The 21,461-nt window shown below is 33.5% G+C and overlaps 1 protein-coding gene across 3 annotated transcripts in view; it reads left to right on the top strand.

The window, feature by feature from the left end:
* Window positions 1-21,461, top strand: part of LOC105320372 (protocadherin Fat 4) — a 46,912-nt gene that overhangs the window by 19,941 nt on the left and 5,510 nt on the right. For 2 of the 3 annotated variants that reach the window (XM_066065616.1, XM_066065617.1), the window contains exons 20-48: window positions 110-301; window positions 701-835; window positions 1,114-1,302; window positions 1,501-1,635; window positions 1,840-2,016; window positions 2,347-2,475; window positions 2,854-3,039; window positions 10,753-10,875; window positions 11,070-11,255; window positions 11,360-11,488; window positions 11,657-11,839; window positions 12,066-12,188; window positions 12,345-12,542; window positions 12,667-12,795; window positions 13,003-13,188; window positions 13,497-13,631; window positions 13,871-14,047; window positions 14,359-14,481; window positions 14,654-14,836; window positions 15,114-15,257; window positions 15,428-15,610; window positions 15,791-15,922; window positions 16,385-16,570; window positions 17,221-17,349; window positions 17,559-17,744; window positions 18,046-18,180; window positions 18,387-18,563; window positions 20,708-20,836; window positions 21,016-21,195. In XM_066065616.1, coding sequence (XP_065921688.1) covers window positions 110-301; window positions 701-835; window positions 1,114-1,302; window positions 1,501-1,635; window positions 1,840-2,016; window positions 2,347-2,475; window positions 2,854-3,039; window positions 10,753-10,875; window positions 11,070-11,255; window positions 11,360-11,488; window positions 11,657-11,839; window positions 12,066-12,188; window positions 12,345-12,542; window positions 12,667-12,795; window positions 13,003-13,188; window positions 13,497-13,631; window positions 13,871-14,047; window positions 14,359-14,481; window positions 14,654-14,836; window positions 15,114-15,257; window positions 15,428-15,610; window positions 15,791-15,922; window positions 16,385-16,570; window positions 17,221-17,349; window positions 17,559-17,744; window positions 18,046-18,180; window positions 18,387-18,563; window positions 20,708-20,836; window positions 21,016-21,195 — 4,599 coding nt within the window. Of the gene's footprint in view, window positions 1-109; window positions 302-700; window positions 836-1,113; window positions 1,303-1,500; window positions 1,636-1,839; window positions 2,017-2,346; window positions 2,476-2,853; window positions 3,040-10,752; window positions 10,876-11,069; window positions 11,256-11,359; window positions 11,489-11,656; window positions 11,840-12,065; window positions 12,189-12,344; window positions 12,543-12,666; window positions 12,796-13,002; window positions 13,189-13,496; window positions 13,632-13,870; window positions 14,048-14,358; window positions 14,482-14,653; window positions 14,837-15,113; window positions 15,258-15,427; window positions 15,611-15,790; window positions 15,923-16,384; window positions 16,571-17,220; window positions 17,350-17,558; window positions 17,745-18,045; window positions 18,181-18,386; window positions 18,564-20,323; window positions 20,837-21,015; window positions 21,196-21,461 lie in introns of those variants that run through there. The other variant, XM_066065618.1, reaches the window with a different exon arrangement.

Here is a 21,461-nt window from a genome sequence, read left to right on the forward strand (position 1 = left end):
TAAGTAATTGTGTACAAGACTAGCTGTCTAATGTACATTGTACAAGCATGAAAGTAAAAAAAAAATAAACATGTATGCAACTAAAGCTATGACTTCTTTTACCTTTCAGTTCCAAGTCAGTGCAGAAGATAAAGGAAGTGTACCCCGACAAGCCAACAACCCCCAGCTAGTGGCCATCACTGTGGTCAGAAACACAGCCCCATTCTTTGAGAATACATTCACTTACAATGCTGAGGTTCAACAGTTTGCACCTGGAGGTGCCCCGGTATTCACACCTATAGGAAGAGATGCCGACAGTGATGTAAGATTTCTAAACTTTATGTGAATTCTTAAACTGTAATCAATTTTAATTTTCTTGCATATTGCTTTACATGACAGACAGCTAGATGTAAACACTTTAAATTGATATTTTTTATTTTAGTCAATAAATTATTTGCTCTGCCCACATATTTTTCTTCCCACAAACTTTTGAATACATAGTCAGATGCTATTTTTACATGGACTTGTATATAAATTCACAGTTGGATATAAAATAACATCCCCACAAACCAGTTATTACTGGTAGTTAGTGCTATTATAACCCAGATAGATGAGAAACTCAATTACTTCTTTCACTTTACTTTTTTTAAGTGATCAAATTTACCTTGTGCATGTTTATCTTATCCTTATTCAATATTTCCTAATCTTGACCATTTTACAGAGTCCATTCAATGTTTTGACCTACTCTTTGATTGGTGATGATGCTGCTACAACCGTGTTCCAAATCAATCCAAACACTGGAGCTATCTCTACTAGACCAACAACAAATCTGACTCAAACTATTGGCAACTTTGTGGTAATTTTATTAATATCATATATAACATTGGTTTAATTTAACAAGATTATCCAAATCTTTAAGACAGTGGCAGCAAACTGTAGTTTTATCAAATACGTAGAACTCCAATTCAGTTGGAAATGATGTACTTGAATTACCAACTTGTTAAAGTTACTGATTTTGAATCATTTGTGATTGATGATATTAAATAATGTGACAAACATTAACAGTAATTCACTAGTCTATAGAATTGACATTCTACTTGAACTCTAAACAGTAAACCCTTTATCTACTTTAAGGCTCGTGTACAAGTGACAGATGGTGGGTCGCCTCCCTTGTCGGACACAGCCACGGTACAGATCACCGTCCAAAGGAACAGGGAAAACCCTCGTTTCCTACACGCTGTGGATCTCACCAGAAACATCCCAGAAACTCTGCCAGTAGGATCAGAAATCATTGACCTGAATGCCACCGATGATGATTTCTTTGTATGTAATGCTTTCAATTAGAGATTCCTTCATCTATGGATTTGTTTTTAGAGCATTATTTATTTTACAACAATTTGTTCAACATTTAGTAGATCCTAGTGTTTGTAGGGATCAAGTCTTTCGACAAATTTACTTTGTTTTTGTACTTTCCATATTAAATGAGCTGTCAATTTAATTTGTTGAGTTGATAATCTTCAGGTTCCAAACAATGTGATCTCATACGTGATAACTGGGGGTGATGGAAATCCACTGGAGTATTTCTTCATACATCCCAGCACTGGTGTAATTGTGCTCCTGAAATCGGTTAAATCAATCTCCATCAGTAATTTCAGGGTAAGAGTTGTTTGCCTCTCTCTCTTTCTCTCTCTCTCTCTCTCTCTCTCTCTCTCTCTCTCTCTCTCTCTATATATATATATATATATATATCGGTATATTACATCAGTGTTAATTGAGTTTTATATCATTTTCTTCTATGATTAGGCCTGTTTAATGATCATTGCTTGTTTTTTGATTAGAGAGCTTGTTGTTTTGATCTAGTTGAGTGTCGAAGCCAGGGATCAGGGAGCACCTATGCGCTTGGCCACTGCCACGGTCCGTATCAATGTTCTACGAGACACAGGGGTGTTAGCATTCAGTGCCAATAACTACAATGTGACAATCAGTGAGAACACCCCAGTAGGATCCTCTGTTACCAACACAGTCGCTTCACCAGGGGTTTGTCTTCTCTTTTTATTTTATTTGTCTTTAGCAACCATTGATGATAATGAAAAAGAAGTTGAAGTTTTAAAGAATTTTTAAAATAGTACATATTCTGTGGATAACATTGCTTAAAAAATCTAAAAATGTTTTGTATCACTATGAATGGCCAAAATAAAGCAACTAAAGACGTTAGGAAGTACAGTACATGAATTGAATTTAATCGCTAGTCTCCATAAAGTATCCACTAATAAATTGTGTTTTTATCATTTCTAAGGACCTTATGGTTTTACTGCAGATACTTTAAGTTATTGTTATTTACTCGTACTATACTTTTTTTCTAAACAGATTAGCATTGAGTATTCCTTGCTGGGCGTTTCAAGTGGACAAGATTACTTCAGTGTCAATGCGGCAACGGGACTAGTCACTGTCAGACAGCAGCTTACCAGTGATCCAGCCAGCCCTACCTTCTACCAGGTGAAGTCCACCAAAACCTCTATATGGCCTAAAAATCTTGTGACTCATCATGTTTCTCATGCACGGATCGGGGGGGGGGGGGGGGTCAAGGGGGTCCAGACCCCCCTTCCTGCAAAATTCAAATTTCTTAAAATATAAAGTAAACAACTACCGAAAATATGCTCAGACACCCACGGCGACCCGCTCAAACATTGATCGGAATTCCCCCCCCCCCGGGCATGCTTTTATAAAATGTTTGCCAAAATAAGGCCTTTAAAAATGAGAATTTCTACTTTTAACTTTGCTGTTATTGCTATTCATAGCAAAAGTGTGTCTTTGCTTGCTTCAAAAAGTTAAATAGTATTTTATGCATCTTCATTCTATCCTGGTTTTTTAAAGCTGCGTGTACAAGCCATAAATAGAGGAGTAACAACACAAACTGCAACTGCCACAGTCAACATTGGTGTCGTTCGTAATGAAAATGGTCCTGTGTTTAGACCCAGTAATACATACTCCACCACTGTTGAGGACACGATTCCTTTGGGTTACAGTGTTATTTTTCTCACTGCAACAGATGCTGATGGTGTAAGTGCATATTTGTATGAAATATAAAGTTTTATTTAAAATGTTTACCTATGGGGATAAAGATTTGACTGTATAATGACTGTAGAATGATTAGCATACCAGTTGGTCAGTGTAAGATTTTATCTGATATATATATATATATATATATATATATATATATATATATATATATATATATATATATATATATATATATTCAACATAAAAGTTTAAGGGGAATATGCGGCCATCTTGTACATTTACTTTTGAGAATTAATATGTAAACATATCTTGAACTGGCTTCTTTCTTCCAAAAAGTGACTTAAAGATGAAAATGCAGTAAATTTTACGTTCTACATATTTTTTTTGTATGCAAATTACGCATACAAGAACAGAACAATTCCTCTTTATTTACTTAGATTAGCTGTAGAATTGTGCAGCGGCAGACTTTTTTTGAAGGTTTAAAAATCTGAATAAAAGAAAGAGGTTTATTGATGTCCTCTCTACAACCATCTGTTGAGAAAAAGGTTAAATCTTGCACATTATTGTAGTTACTTTGCCTCAAAAGAGAGTACTTTTTTTCAGTCGACATAGGGCCTATTTTTAGAACGGGATAAACCCAGTTTACACATGTATTTAGAACTTCTGTGTCTATGGACTCACGTTGACGTTATATCTTTATAGGAAAAAATTGACAGTTAACGTTCAAAACCTTCTATGTTGAAGGCGACAGACATCTCTGTACCAGTTCCAAGGAGTATTTTTCACTTCTATGAGTATAACTTAAATTTATTTCATTTTAGAAGTAGGGAGTGAGTTCAATAAGATGTTAAATAAAAATATACATATATTTTTCAATGAAAATATAACTTCATCGCACTCCCATAAACACAAAATATATCTTGCTAATTGATGTTTTTTAAGACTCATTTTAAGAATAGGGTACCCTAGTTTGAGACAAAATTGCAACTTAAATAAGCAAGTTTAGTCCTTTGTCTCCACAAATGGTCGTAGAAGGGACACTACGGACCTCTTACATAATTTTCAGATTTTAAAATCATGAATTTTAGTCAGTTGCTGAGCAATTCTAAGTAATTAAAAAGGCGTCGTTCTGCTCTTGTATGCGTAATTTGCATACAAAGTAATTGGAAGAACCTCATATCAATTTTTTTTATTTGTTGACAACAGTTTTAGTTAGTTTTGGGCAGAAACAAGCCAGTTCAAGAAACGTTGAAATTGTTATCCTCAAATGAACAAGATGGCTGCACATCCCTCTCAAAACATTTCGGATGGTTAATGTGATGGCTATCTAACCTTCTCAACATTTTTATTACTTTGAATGTGCAAAGTTAATTTGCTGAGCGGTAGAGTAAATTGTTCACATTAATAGCAAAGGATATTTTAAATTTAAAGGCTGAGACTACACAATTGTTGCGGGAATTGTTTTGAGAGCGTGAACAACAGTTATTCCTAGGGGGGAGATAAAACTATTTTACTCTCTCACGATTTGCTTATATTTACAATATACATAAAACACATAAGCAACCAATTCTGGGTCATCTCTCCATGTTTTTTTAAACAAAATATTTTGTTCAAATATGTCGTAATTACACATTTCAAATTTCTGAAGAGAAGGTCCAGAGACAGCAAGCATTTAAAAACAGCTTTAAATATGTAGGATTTGCATCAGTTGCGTCATGTTGCTATATCCAGACCCGTTTAATAAAAAAAACAATTTACATTTCAAACATTTTTCTACCCATTCCGCGTCCAAAACAAATCAACTACAGGGTATAATTAGAAAAATATTGCAAAATTATTTGAGGAAGTTTTCACTCTCCATGTTTGCCCGGTGTTGTATAGCAGTTTTTCCCCCATAGAAGCTTTTCCCCCCGGAAAACCTACTATATAGTAGCCTTTCCCCCCGGGGTGAAAAGCTACTATATAGTAGCTTTTCCCCCATAGTAGGGTTTTTCCCTCACGTTTTTGGGTCAGATTTTATAAAAAATATTTATGAAAATCCAGTAAGGATTAAAATCAATGTTTCTACACTCCCAGGTTGCATACATGTATATCTGCATTCATCTGTACAGGTTAAGTTCCGTTTTGCCGATTTATTATTTTTATAGACAATGCTGAAAGTTGAACATGTGTGTTATATGCATAATTCTGTGTTCTGAAATTGTATTAAACGAGAATGTTTTAAGAATTTCTTGATAAATTTATCGGACTGTTTGTGTGTTTGTGAAAATTTCATCCAGGCTAAACCTCTGTTTTAGAGAAGTTTTGTTTCCGATGTTTCAGAGCCCGATTTTTAAAATCCTATTATAATAATTATAGTGCATACTTTAGAGTCCAATGTCTTATAAACTAGAGATGACCATATCACCATATTTTTATAGTGGCAGTGGTTTACCACTTAAAGATGACTCTGAAAATTTCAGCTCCCAGGGTAGGGGCCCTTGATGTTTCAGGGCCCGATGATTAAAACCCCATTATAATGATTGAATAGTGTTCTATAAGTGGGGACCCGAATTTCAAATTCTAGAGATGACCAATTAACCATATTTTTACAGTGATAGTGGTATACCACTAGTAGATGACACCGAAAATTTAAGCCCCCATCCATGTTTGAAATCCAATTATAAAGAATATGTATTTTTTGGGGCCCCATATCTCAAAAACTATAGAGGACCACATGAACATATTTTTACGGTCATTTAAAAGTAAAAACATCATTTAAAAGTACACAATCACTCATATATTTCTTTATCAAAATGATTAAAAAAAATTACGTTTAATTCTGCTGCTTTTTTTTTAAATTTACGAACAAATTTTTTTAAAATGGTAAGCGGGTAAAATTCATTATTCTTCAAAACATTTCATCAATTCATAAGATCACTAATGATATAATAAATAATTAGATAATTAAATCAAAGAACTTTTATTCATAAAAGGAAAAATTGAAAATCAAAAATAAATAACCAACCTAAGCGCATATACGACTTTTTTACTTGTTAGTTGATTAGAAGAACAAGCTTATATTTAAAAAAAGTCAGCTCATCACAATATATGTGTTGGTTGTTTTTTGTTTTTGTTTTGTTTTTTAATTACCCTTGTTTAATTGTTCGAAGAAAAAATATGGTACACAAGTAAATCTTTATTGCAAAAATATGAAACAAAGAGTATAAATTTTTTAGGTAATTTAATCGTATATCTTGATTTATATAGCATTTCAAAATTGTATATTTATAAATCACGTTGCAAACTTAAAAGTGGAAAAATTAGCAAATAGTGAGTGACAATATAAACATAAAGTTAGTTCAGGCTCCATTTCACATTTTCCAAAGTAACCAGCAAAGATACCGACATTGTTCTGGTTGTGAAGACATTTCATTGTTTTTTTTTTAAATGTTTACATCATAATATCTCGCGTTTCGTAGAAATGTGCTTAAAATATGAATATGCGTAGCTTTAAAACGAAATGGTAAACACTAACTTTACACATGCTTTTGATACATAATTAAAATACCCCTTAACCATGATTTAGAGCCCCATCAATCAAAGTAAAACTAAAAAATTTCAGTTTCTCATCATATTATTGCATCCTTTATATTTAGAAGTGTTTTTAAGATCGTCAGTTCTGATAGCCTTTTGGACGAAGGGAGTAATACATTTCCACTTTTTATTCCATTCCTCTACAAAATTAAGTCAAGATTGGTCAGTTAGTTCCCTAGGAGAAGCTTTGATGGTAATACATTGGAAAATTAAATTTCCAAACCGGCGTATTTTCACTCAAATATGTTCTCACTTGTTCATAACGTCGAAGTCAAAACTGTAGATAAGCATCGATTAGATGAAAAAGATTCGACGTATTCCGAAATCTGTGTAAAAGGTATTCCAAAAAGGGGTGAGAACAGGTGAAATAAACGATGATGACACATGCCTTAGTTAATATTTGGGGTTGAAAAACCATGTATTTTATTCTATGTATTAATAAATGCCATAATTATCCTTTTTTGTGAGAAATTAATATCATATCAGTTATTGCAAATTATTGTCACGAATGGTCCGCAATAAACATGACCAGAAAGTAGAAATGGGGGAAAATCCACTATAAAGTAGGTTTTCCGTGGGGGTAATCTGTCTATAAAAAGGGGGAAAGCCCACTATAAAGTCAGCTTTCCGTGGGGGAAAAACTGCTATATTTTTCCGGGGGGAAGAACTGCTATATAGCCATTTTTCCGGGGGAAAGATAGCTAGGGGTAAAAGGCACTATATAACACCGGAATCCTGTCGAATCTTCATCCTATGTACCCCTTTTCTTCAAACAGATTGTGTTAGCACCAAAAATTTCAATGGAATTTTCCTTAACATTGCATATTTCCACTTGAGCATGGGTTTTACAACATATAAGGATTTCATCATTGCCACTTTCCTTGCATTTAACAGAGATACTACAATAGGAATCGCCACAACTCTTATTTCTGGAATTTTGATTTGTATGACAATTTCTGTTTTAAAACATCAAGAAGCGATACAAGTATATTCTTTGGTTTCATTTATTACTTTATCAGAATAACAATTAGAATATCTATAATTACATATTGAACCACTTATGATTATATATATTTACATTCCTTTTTCTCTCTCTCTCTTTTTTTTTTTTTTTTTTTTTTTTTTTTTTTTTATGCATATTTATAGATAATATAAGCGACTCAATCAACTTCACACTGTTCATTACTTTAATACAATGCATTGTATAATAACTGTCACGTGATTAACAAAATTCACATGATCAACATCCTTTCTCCACTTAAGCAGCTAATATCTATTTGTGGCCAAGATCTCTCGATTTTGTAGATCATTTTTTTTAAATAAAGTACTTAGGCATGCACATACATGAGAAGACCAGTTTAATTTTTGAATTGTTAAATATCAATTTAGCTAGTTATTGCATTAGGTGTTGTTGTAATTTAAGTAATCATTTCAATAATCATCTCAAGGCGTTTGCTTTCATAATCATTATCGTACATAAGGCATGAGACAGTGACATATATAGCACGGATAAAGACACATTTAATCAGTCCTTACATGGTAAGTAGCTAAACTATGTGTTAGCGTCACGAGAAAAAAAGTAAACTCCAGTAGGCCTACATTTGCTATCGGATATCATATATTAATTTATATCAAATCAAATAAGTTTAGGTATATGTGATTACACGTTTTTAAATGAGTTAAGGTACCGTTTATGTGACAATAGCAATATTGATGCACAATTTCAAAAAAATGAAATAGTACTTGTCTATCGTTTGACTAAAGTTATCTGGTTAATCTAGTTATATAAACAGCTATTAGCCTAAATTCATTGCTTTTTATCATTTGATTCTTTAAAAGGAAACGTAGGCGAACTAAAGAATGAGGAAATAATAATTAAGGTCTTCCGTTTCCAACGGAAGACCTTATAGTGATTGTAAGGTTTTTTATTATTATTATTTTTTTTTTCCTTTTTTTGTCCACAAGATTTCTCGGAGACGGCTGAATAGATATTTTTGAAATTTTCTGGAATGAAAGAAAATGATAATATCTCTAGGCGATTTTTTCATTTTGTCAAAATTCATTTCCGGTCGTGCGTTTCCTGTCCCGCGTTGAAAAAGCTTGTCACCTCGAGATCTCAAAAACGGTAAAGTTTTGAACACCCAAACTTTGATGGATAATAGACCTATAGCTGTAGATGTGTTTAAACTATTTTTTTTTGTTCGTCGTATCTTCCGGTCGTCACCGGAAGCACTTCAAAAATTATTATTTCTACGCATTAAATTTCTTTTCCATAGAATAAACATAAAACTATAATTCTATACATAAGTTACCTATGCGATGTTATATCAACAAAAAAATCTACTTCCGGTGAGATATCTCAATTATCTCAGGTAGCTTTTTTAAAACACATTTTGTACCCGCGAGATCTCAAAAACTATAAATGATCAAATCATGAAACTTTCATGAATGATAGACATTTGATTGAAGATGTGTTTAACCGGTTTCATTTGGTCTTCCGTCACTTCCGGTCCACACAGGAAGAGTTCAAACAAATCGAGCTGTTTATCAGTTTAACTGTTTTCCTTAGATATTTTAAGTATTTTTAATTATCAATTACGTACAAAAGGCAAGTATACAAGAAATATTAATACAATTTACACTGAGCACTTCCGTTTGTCCGTTTCCTGTCCCGAGACAAAAAACCTTATTTCGTCGAGATCTTAAAAACGGTAACAATTTGAACCGAACATTGCGGGATGATAGATTTATGTATGTACATAGGTTCACATTCGTTTGTTTTATCCGGTGTAACTTCCGGTCGTCACAGGAAGTACACCCAATTTTGATTTTTTTGAAATATTTGGTTAATAAGCATGGAAGTAACATTTAAGCTATAGAAATACAAAAGGTCATATACACATTGTAAATAAACAACAAAAAGTTCTACTTCCGGTGAGACATCTCAAATAACTCAGGTAGCCTTCTTTTTAAAAAACAAAGTACCCACAAGATCTCAGAAACTGCGAGAGATCAAGAGACAAAATTTATATGTATAATTAACATTTGATTGAACATGTGTTTAACGGGTTTCATTTGGTCGTACATCATTTCCGGTTTTCACTTGAAGCGTTCAAAGAATATAAGTTTTTTTTTAATTTTAGATTTGTTTTAATATTGATTCATTATTTTTAATGTTTTAATATTGTTTTAATATAAACTTACCGTAGGTAAATGTACTAAAACATCTTCTTTTAATTTCTTAAATCACTTCCGTTTGTTCGTTTCCGGTACCGAGACTAAAAACCTTTTTTCAAAGAGATATTATAACTTACAAAAACTTGAACATCAAAACTTCGAGAAAAAACAAAACAATGTATGAACATATGTTCACTATGTTCTAAATGATCCGGCGTAACTTCCGGTCGTCACAGAAAGTACTCAAAAATTGACATTTTGTCTTTTTTTTTTAATTTCTTTGGAATTCCTTTACAGTATATGTTATATCCATTTTCTGTTTACAAGAGAAATGGACTTTTTGTACAGATTAATACATAAGGAACGGAAGACCTTTTTGTTGCTATAGCAACAAGAGTCTAGTTTTCATTTATAATCTAAACACATTTTAAAATTAGGGTATGATGGTAAAAAAGCCATGACATAACTTTTTCAGAAAATATTTAATCTAAGAACTATGCAATAAACTGATTATTAGTACATTAGTTTTGAACACGAGATAATTACAGAATGCATGATGTTAACTGAAGCGTTCAATACTTTTTTTAATTTATCAACAATATTGATTTTACATTGACTGTAAATTGTGAAAGTTAGTTATAAGCTTTTAATTAATTTTAAAACTTTTAATTAATTTTAAAACTCCTTCCAAAACATTCTGAGAGTGGTTCAAAAGAGGAAAGATCAAATGTTTGCTGAAAAACAAGCAAACCTTCAATGTCAGAACAACATACTATCAAACCTACTATAATTTAGATACAATATATGTATTGCAGACTTTGTTGCTAAAAAAGATAAACAATTATCACGTAGAGCGATATACACTGGTAGTTTTCTGGGGTTTTTATGGCACTTCACAGAAATACTAGTGTGTGACATGGGCCTATAAACAAACCAATAATATTTAAACATTATTGCAAAGCAACTATATGAACATATGATTTCCTGATGTTTTCAAAGGATCAACTGAACTACAGAATACTGAGCAGGTCGCCATTCACGGACCTGTTCTATCTTAACCCTGTTACTGGACAGATCGCCTTAAGAAACATCCTGCAAGGAAGAGCTGAAAACCAATATTCGGTAAAATGTTAAATTTTTAAACAATATTTTAAAAGAATATCTCTTTAAAAGTAGAATATATAGCAACATTTAAATATGAAAACTGTTTAACAATTGCTAGTAGTTTGGCATTTTAGTGGCAGAATTAAAAATACATACACAAAATGATCGGAGAGAAAGATTATCATCTGTTTATTTTCCTGTTTTCGTCTTAGTTTCAAGTTCAAGTTAGTGACCAGAGAACTCCTGAGCGCACAGCTGATGCTTTTGTCATTGTCAACGTTATCAAAGACCGGTTCGCTCCACAGTTTATCCGCACCCCATATCTCTCGGCAACCACAGAGAACACCCAAGATGGCACTATCATCTTCAGCACAGAAGCTATTGATCAAGATCTGAGAGTAAGCACTAGCGAAATTCGGCTGAGAAATATTAATACCACTTTGGATAATCCAGAGATTCAAGATAAATGTACTTGATTTGCATGAAATGTTGGTAATTTTAGGGGAGAATTGAGTACACTGTCATTGGTGACAATGCAGCCCCAGCCTTCTTTGTAGTGATTCCAGACAGAGGGAACATTACCATCATTAATCAAGCTCTTCTGAGGAAAGATGTGGGAACCAGCTACACGGTAAGGATCCATATATATATATATATATATATATATATATATATATATATATATATATATATATATATATATATATATATATATATTGTCAAGGACATTAATACACTCAAATCATAACAATTGCATTTTATTATGAATGTCTGACTAATTAGTACGGCTTCTTTGCAGCTTCGACTTACCGCCCACGACACACAGTATCCCAACAACAGAGCCAATGCCACTGTGACCATCCAGGTGACAAGGAATCTGAACTCGCCTGTATTTTCTCCACCAAGTTACAGTAGAACCATACTGGACACTGTTCCTCTGGGATATCAAGTAGTTCAAGTGAACGCTACTGATGGAGACAATGTAAGTATAGAGAGCAGCTGCCTGCTGCCAATTTATTGATCTGCTGAATGCAGTGATTTAAAAAAGTATTGTAGGTGTTCTTGCTTGAATGAAATTTCTCTGTGTCATTCTTACATTCATTAAAGATTTATAAAAACAATGAGTGGGATTGAGAAATATATTTTAGAAAATATTCAAGGCTGAAAAGACATTTGAGATGGGACTCTTTCATTTCTATTGTACACAGGATCCAATCCGATACAGCATCATAGGAGACACCAGAGCCCAGACTTACTACTACATCAACCCAGAAACAGGCTGGATCACTGTAAAGCAACTCCTGACCACTGGAAACTGGCTTCAGGATCAGGTAAGGATATATGATCTTAGACTCTGGAAATGATGGTACTGTCCAATAAAAGGTTTTAACTTAAAGTTTGATAATTAATGTTTTAGGTTGTTGACCATACATAATTATCTGTGACATATTACATTACGTTGCATTTTGTTTTTCCTTTAACCTCAGATTTCGGTCCAGGCCTGTGATTTGAGAGACCCTCAGAACTGTGTTTCGACATTTGCCATAATAACAATTGATCGAAATGAACAATCTCCATTCTTCACAAATACTCCATATTCAGAAAGTTTGGGACAAGGCAGAACAGCCTCAGAGACTGTGATCTTCACTGTCACTGCTAGAGATCCAGACTTGAACCCAAGTACAGTGAGTCCCATTTAATCCTGGATCAAACTTCTATATAACCACAGTAAATTGTCTTTGAAATTTGAGAGTTTAAGATATGTATGTCAGTTTACAATCATGTTATTTTTATATCTATTCAATCCAGGGAAGCCTCAGATATGAAACAATTGGCAACTATCCAGCTCCTTCATTCTTCTCCTTGAATACAACCACAGGAGAAATCAAGGTTGCTCGTGGTCTAATGGAGGATGGTCTACAGAGATCCCAGTATAACGTAAGAGCTCTCTCTCTCTCTCTCTCTCTCTCTCTCTCTCTCTCTCTCTCTCTCTCTAACTCTCGTGCAATGACAAGACAAATATTTAAAATGATTTCAATAAGTGTCTTTTATTGTTTGATTACAACCTATTCTATATTTGCTACCTTAGCTGTTTATATATTCCAGTTCTGATTATGGACTGTAAATGAAACCTTCTTTTAACAGCTGGTGGTGATTGCCTATGATACCCAGTATCCAGCAGACAGAGCAACAGCTACAGTCACTTTCAATGTCAACCGTAATCCTAATTCACCTGTCTTCACACAGTCAGGCAGATATCTTGTTACTGTTCCAGAGAGTTTACCTTTAGGCAGCATTGTTACACAGGTCCTAGCATCAGATGCTGATAATGTAAGTTTGTGTAATGTAAAATGCCTATACTTCTGTATTATTCTTAGTATTTACAATTTGTAGTTAATCAATTAGCTTCATACTTGAGTTGGCAAGGATTTTTTTTTTTAAATCTGAAGTGTCAGCATTTGGATTCTAAAACCAATATTGAAGATACTTTTTAATACAAATGTTACACACAGGACTGTAGGTTTTGTATTTGTAAAACAGTTACTATAGTTTTCAAGACATAGTCTTACATAAGATAAGTGCATGCATCTTGCTTTATATTCTTTTAAAAAAATTAATTGATATCCTTGTTTTGTCAGGATGTAGTCAGCTACTTCATCAGCCAAACAGGGAATACAGGACAAGAGGATCTGGATTTCTTCTATCTGAATGCAGAGACAGGAGTGATCACTCTCAAGTCTCTTCTCACCTCGACCATATTGAATTCATTCACGGTCAGAATTTAGAACAATTTCCCCCTTGAACTATACTGTGAAACCTATGCCATAATAAAATTTTATCTGATTTATTAAGTGGTGATGAAATGTTAAGTATGGGAAACTTATTTTAGAAAAGTATCACATTTTACATCTGCTATGTCATTTTTTGATTGGAGTCTATATCTTTAAATGAATTCTGGTGTACTGTCTGAGTTTTCAAAGTTGATGTGACTGGATCTTTTATTTTTAATTAGTTTGATGTGGTAGCTAGAGATCCAAGTGGAAAGACTGGCAATGCTGTTGTCACTGTCACTGTTACACGAGATCAACCTCCAGTCTTTGTGTCCACCCCTTACAGAACATCTGTTGTTGAGAATCGGCAAATCAATTCAAAGATCTTCACAGTCGCTGCTAATGATCCTGATAGAAAGGTGGGTATTCTGTACAGGCCCAGGGACAAGCAAATTAAAACCAACTATTTCCTTGTACATAACATAGCAATATGTGCATGATTGTCGATGTAACAATCAAAATAAAGTATTTTAAGAGTAATTTTAAATAATATTTATTTCAAAACAGTCATTACCATATACTGCATATTATTTTTATTCCATGAAAATTATTTTTGCATCATTTGTTGAGGAAATTTAAATAAAGTATAAACAACATAGTGATTTATATATGTATTGACATATTATTTTGCCATGCACATTGATTAAAAGACTGGCCTTACACTTTTCAGGGTCAAATTGTGTATGGAGTGGTAGGGTCTCTTAATGCCCCCTTCTACTTTGGAGTGGATAATTCCAGTGGGGAAGTTGCCGTCATCAACGACTTGAAAACTGACATTAGACAGCAATATGATGTAAGTATTACTGTTCTCTTTAGCTTGTGTGGTCATGCATTGTACATGACTGTATTGTAACCATATTCATAGAAGGATTGATGGATATACTTGTACATACTAAAATGAAAAATCTACAGGCTGCAAATCAGTGCAATTTGTTGATGGTTGTTTCTTTTTACTTCCCTTTTAGCTCGTTGTAACAGCATATGACAGTGGTTCCCCAGGAAAGACCGCTACTGCTACTTTAACATTAACTGTTGTCAAAAACCCCTCCGTACCAGAAATCACATCTGGTCCCCACAGAGTCACAATATGGGAGGACAGAGCTCCAGGATCTAATATAATGAGCATCACAGCAAGGGATAATGATGGAGTAAGAATCTCTGGAAAATAAGTTTACATTGTTACTGATAATTCTAGTTTCTTTTTTTACTGTATCTTGTCATTTAACTTAATTTATGTTCCCTCAGTGTGAAGGCTTTTTTGTGACTACTCATATGGTGTTTTTATTACAAATCTTTATCTCATATATAGAAAAATGTGTTTGAATTAACTTGACTGCATGCCCAAATAACAAATTATTATGCTTTCATTCCCAACAAATAGTTATAGAAAAGGAAAATTATGCCATTTATATTTTGACTTTTAAGGATACCTTAAGATACGAGTTGTTGAGTGATGGCACAGCAGAATCTATCAGAGCTTTGATGTACTTCACAATTGACCCCAACACTGGCCTGGTCTATGTAGCAAGAACATTGATGGATGATCCAACAAGGGCTGTCTTGTACAAGGTTTGTTACAGAAAAATGGTATTCAGTTTTCACTGGTAATATAGAAATGTTCTATAATTTTGGAGAATATAAACTTGGTTTGTTACAAAAAATCAGCATTCAGTTTTCAGTGACAAAACAGTGTATTAGAGGTAGACTACAATTTTCTATTTTTTATTACCTTAAAATAGATGAAAGTTCGGGTGAGAGACCAGCAGTACTATGAGAAACAGACAGAAGCTGATGTTGAGATCACTGTACTTAGAAATCAACAATCTCCATTCTTTTTGGGTACCTATGCCAGGGAAATACCAGAAAATACACCAATGTTGACTTCTATTCTTCAAGTTACTGCCCGAGACACTGACATGAGGGTATGTTATGCATGCATTGAATGTACATGTAAATAATGTCAAATTAAAAACAGGGGGATTCAAAAAGGGTACATCATCTCATATGTTCAAGTGTGTTAAAAGATTTTAATGTTTATTTTTTGTGATTGATAGCTAATAACATGTACATATTCTAAAACTACATGTTAATTTTTCTTGTAGCCAATAAGTTCTCTTCGCTATGAGGCTACAGGATTTGGCTCAGCACCTTACTTTTTCTACCTGTCACCTACAAACGGATCGATATACGTACAGAATGACCTGCGATCTGAAAAGAATGTCTTCACATACATTGTAAGTATTTTCTGATCTAAAAAAAAGTCATCTTAAATTTGAAAGCACATATTCTTAATTTGTGTTTTCATTTATATCAGCACAGAGAGAAGCTCCTGTTAAAAGATGTTAAATCTGCAATTGTCTTGTTGTTCTTTAACTCTGATTGACTTGAGCTCATAAATAGCACAGGTCGTGATATCCTTAACAAATTATCATAACTTTACTACTAGAATAATTTCTTCAGGATACAATGTAATAAGACCAGCATTTTTCCACTTATTATAAGTGATTGGTTTTGTTGAGAACAATGTTATTACCAGAGGTGATGTCAAGTTTGGAGCAACCATGTAGTCCTTCAAATGATGCTAATAATCTAGCTCATATGTAGAGAAAGCTTCCTTTGAATTTGAATTGTTGGCTCCTAGCTTTTAAAGACCATAACTGACATTATGTTATATATATTTACACTTTCATTTACAGCTTCAAGTTCAAGCGTATGATGTGGCATATCCCTTAGACAGAGCTGTAACAAATGTGACCATTACCATCAGACGCAATGAAAATGCACCACAGTTTGACCAATTCCAGTACTCTGCCAACATCAGTGAAAACACTCCTAGAAATGTAGTGGTTCTACGCCTCAATGCCACAGACAGGGATGTTGGGGTAAAATGACGTCTATATATGATAAGAGTTGAATCTGGCCCCCATAATTCGCCATTTTTTAAGTGTTTCGGGTACAATAAAATGTTAAATAATTTTTTAGAAGAGTTGATATAAAATATATTTTTCATCTATTTATTTGATTTATTTGCACTCACTGGCAGTATATGACGTCAGAAGTGACGCCATTTCTATAATTAAATCAAAATCAGCCAAAAATTGACATTTTTCTTATCTATTTACGAATGGGAAATAAAGAGCGCATGCTTGAACAAGGAACATTTTTTTGTCACTTATTAGTCTTGGCTAGATACATCTCTGATTAAAATATCTTATTTGTTCAAGAATGCACTCTATGTTTTCGGAAGGAAAAACTACTTGAAAACAAGCTGTTTTACGCTAAAAATGCAAAAATGGCGGGAAAAGGTTGTCTTTACAATGTCATATTTCTAAATTGTTGGCACTTGAACCAAAATGAATATTATGTAAACACATCACATACATATCTGTACTAAGAAAACAAAGAATGATAGTAAAATGATGATGTTCATTTTAGGGGGTCATTTAAGGCCCTTATCATATATAGTCCTTTGAGAGTTTAAGATATGTATGTCAGTTTACAATCATGTTATTTTTATATCTATTCAATCCAGGGAAGCCTCAGATATGAAACAATTGGCAACTATCCAGCTCCTTCATTCTTCTCCTTGAATACAACCACAGGAGAAATCAAGGTTGCGCGTGGTCTAATGGAGGATGGTCTACAGAGATCCCAGTATAACGTAAGATCGATCTCTCTCTCTCTCTCTCTCTCTCTCTCTCTCTCTCTCTCTCTCTCTCTCTCTCATGTGCAATGACAAGACAAATATTTAAAATGATTTCAATAAGTGTCTTTTATTGTTTGACTACAACCTATTCTATATTTGCTACCTTAACTGTTTATATATTCCAGTTCTGATTATGGACTGTAAATGAAACCTTCTTTTAACAGCTGGTGGTGATTGCCTTTGATACCCAGTATCCAGCAGACAGAGCAACAGCTACAGTCACTTTCAATGTCAACCGTAACCCGAATTCACCTGTCTTCACACAGTCAGGCAGATATCTTGTTACTGTTCCAGAGAGTTTACCTTTAGGCAGCAATGTTACACAGGTCCTAGCATCAGATGCTGATAATGTAAGTTTGTGTAATGTAAAATGCCTATACTTCTGTATTATTCTTAGTATCTACAATTTGTGGTTAATCAATTAGCTTCATACTTGAGTTGGCAAGGATTTTTTTTTTTAATCTGAAGTGTCAGCATTTGGATTCTAAAACCAATATTGAAGATACTTTTTAATACAAATGTTACACACAGGACTGTAGGTTTTGTATTTGTAAAACAGTTACTATAGTTTTCAAGCATAGTCTTACATAAGACAAGTGCATGCATCCTGCTCTATATTCTTTAAAAAAATTGATATCCTTGTTTTGTCAGGATGTAGTCAGCTACTTCATCAGCCAAACAGGGAATACAGGACAAGAGGATCTGGATTTCTTCTATCTGAATGCAGAGACAGGAGTGATCACTCTCAAGTCTCTTCTCACCTCGACCATATTGAATTCATTCACGGTCAGAATTTAGAACAATTCACTCTTAACACAAGTTTATCTCATTCATGGAGTGGTGATAAATATTAAATGTTAAAAAAAATTCAAAAAATTAACAATTTTAAACTGTCCAATGACGACTTATTTTTTATTTGATACTAAATCTGCAGATGTATTCTTGTGTATTATCTAACTTTTTAAAATGTATTTGACTGTCTTTTATTTCAGTTCGATGTGGTAGCTAGAGATCCGAGTGGAAAGACTGGCAATGCTGTTGTCACTGTCACTATTACAAGAGATCAACCTCCAGTCTTTGTGTCCACCCCTTACAGAACAACTATTGATGAGAATGGGCAAATAACTTCAAATATCTTCACAGTTTCCGCCTCTGATCCTGATATTCGGGTGAGTGATTTGTGTAGGACTGAGGATCAAATTGATGTCGTCCCCTCACACATGTGCACACACGCACAAGTTTCAATTATATATCTAAGCACAATTGCCTGTATTTTCTTTGGAAGCACAGTTCCTTACGTGATGAAATGATTCCGAAAAAAATGCGCTAGTGTTGGACTGATTAATCTTATTTTCGAACACATTTAGTAAAATATTTGTTTAAAATTTTTTATTGCAGATTCTACTACAGTTATCTTTATTAAGTGAAGTGGTGTAGTTTGTTTACATCTTTATCTGCACGTTAGTTTGTCATGCTTTAATATCCGATTTAAGGAAAGTTTAAGCTAAGTACAGCGATGACATCACTAGTTCAGGGTCTTTTGTATCACGTAAGGAAATAAAGCTCCCATGTTGATTATTTGAATTTTTTAAAGCAATTTTTGTGGAAGTTGCTGATCGAAATAGAATTAGTTGCCATGTTTGCTCTTTTTATTTAAGGAGGTAGATTCAGAAAGAATGTAAATGTCATAATAGAATGCTCTCTTTGGTGTTTGATACGATAAAGGAAGGTAGCTGCAAGTAGTATTAAAAGCTTGCATTTTTTACGCTTTTAGGATGAATTATGTCAATGATTAGATATGATATGCATTGCACATATCTGACAGAGGAAACTAGTATCATTATATAAATAGTGCCTGTTTGGGAGGGAAAGAGTTGAAATTGACACCCCGAGAAAGCCATTGTCAACGCGAAGCGGAGGTTGACAATGGTTTTCGAGGAGTGTCAATTTCAGCTCATACCCTCCCAAACAGGCACTATTTGTTTTATTATACTGAATGTCTTAGTTCTAAGAAAACTTTACGGAATAACGCGAATTCTATGGCGAACCGTGCGCGCATAATTTACGCGCATGTAACAATTTGTTGTATTACCCGTTGCCAAGTGTAATGCTAACGCCGAGGGTAATAGAACGGATTATAAACCACGTCTTAACCAATCAGATTTCAATATTTATTATGAAAGTATAATAATATACTTTAGCCATTGTTGATCAGGTGAACGATGTATCGGGTTGTCTAAATCCTAATCTATACTACTATATTAAAATAATAGACTCGAATTTTTTGCCTTTAATACCGAGAAATCGGAAGAATACTTTCTTTTGTTTTATATATTTTTAACATCATGGGTACTTGAAGATTACCAATTTGTTTTTATTTTTTCTCAGTTAAGCTTCGCTAATTAAAAATCAACGAAAGTTCCTCAAAAAATCCCGGAAATCACCAGGATTTTTTTGGATTTTACAATCTTGCGCTTGCGCAAAACATTCACGCTAACGGGATCTTTAGTTTATGTTTCCACAATATCACATCTGCATGAATAAACTCAGAAATACGGGTAAATTTTCATTGGACTTTTGCTATATATTCTGTTCATATATATTTGAGATTTCATATGAGAGAAAGTATAAAATAACAAATATAGATGTACATTTCAACGAAGTACTTACTTTTGTCTTCGTGATGACAAAAAATATTTGATTACATCCAAAAAAGTTACATTATATTTGTTAGGAGAGTGAAGAAGATAGAATATGTTTTATCATTAAAAATAATGTCCTACGGACCCAGTTTTACAAAGAAAATACGTGTACATTGGTAAAAAGGTGTTGAATTCTTCCATTCTATGGATTGAAATTTGTAGTTGAAAGGTATTTGCAGTCTCAAAAATGTTTGTTGTGATGAATTTGACTGTTATTTTTTTTCAAGGCAACTTCATTAACTTTCTCCAAAAGCGTTCCAGAGCGATTCTGCAATTTTCTGCTACACTACGGGCATTCTATCTGTGATGAGGGCCTTTTCCGAAACACAGATTATTCAAAAAAAAAAGGAAAGTGTAGTGAAATTAATTGCATTATTGTAGGCTTATAGCTTCGTTATGTAAATGTCAATAATAAGGTGTGTCGATGTACCTATTTCGGAAATGTCCGATATGCAATGTCAACCCGTGCACGCACGGGTCAAAGTCTATTTTAATCATTAAAAAGAAGAGGCTTTTTTAAGCACTTGATATTTGGTTTGACGAAGTTGGTCTTTGAGTGAGAAATAATACAAATGGGCTTCATTTTTTCTTAAAATCCTACTCTATTTCAGGGCCTTATTCAATATGAAACCGTTGGCATTTATCCAGCTCCCTCTTTTTTCGATGTGGAAAAATATACTGGAGTTATCCGAATTATCCGAGATCTAAAAGAAGACCGATTTGCAACTGGAACTTATAATGTAAAATAATACTTTTTTCAAAAAAATCTTGCATAATACTGGTAATCAATCTGGGTCTTTATACTGGAACATAAAGGCACTAGAGCTCATTAAAACGGTATTCTACAAAAAACCACAGCGAAAATGTATTTTGAAAATGCATGTTAATATTTATATTTGTCTGCTTACTTGTATTACAGTTATTAATTGTTGCGTATGACTCAATATATCCAATTAAAAAAGCAACATCAGAAGTACTGATCAACGTTCAGCGCACACCAGCAGCCTTTGAATTTTCTCAGACAATGTATGCGGTGCAAATACCGGAAATCACACCCGCTGGCACCATAATTTTACAAGTCTTCCCAGGAAATGCAAATGTAAGTTATGAAAATTGAATCTAATTCACATGATATATGCATGTCATTTTTAGTTGGAGAAATATGTAGGGTACATAGACCATTAAATTGTTTGACCATAAAATCACATTTTAAAGTTTTATGGTATTTAAATTATTTTGTTCTTTTGTAAGAAAGTTAACATAAAATCTATTTTTTTAAAATTGTCTGACATATAACTTAAGTTTGGTAGTAATATTATCATGTTTTTCTAGGGGGAAATGGAGAGAACAGCTTCTAACGCAGAC

This window comes from Magallana gigas, chromosome 7 (assembly GCF_963853765.1).
Source record: "Magallana gigas chromosome 7, xbMagGiga1.1, whole genome shotgun sequence".
Taxonomy (NCBI): domain Eukaryota; kingdom Metazoa; phylum Mollusca; class Bivalvia; order Ostreida; family Ostreidae; genus Magallana; species Magallana gigas.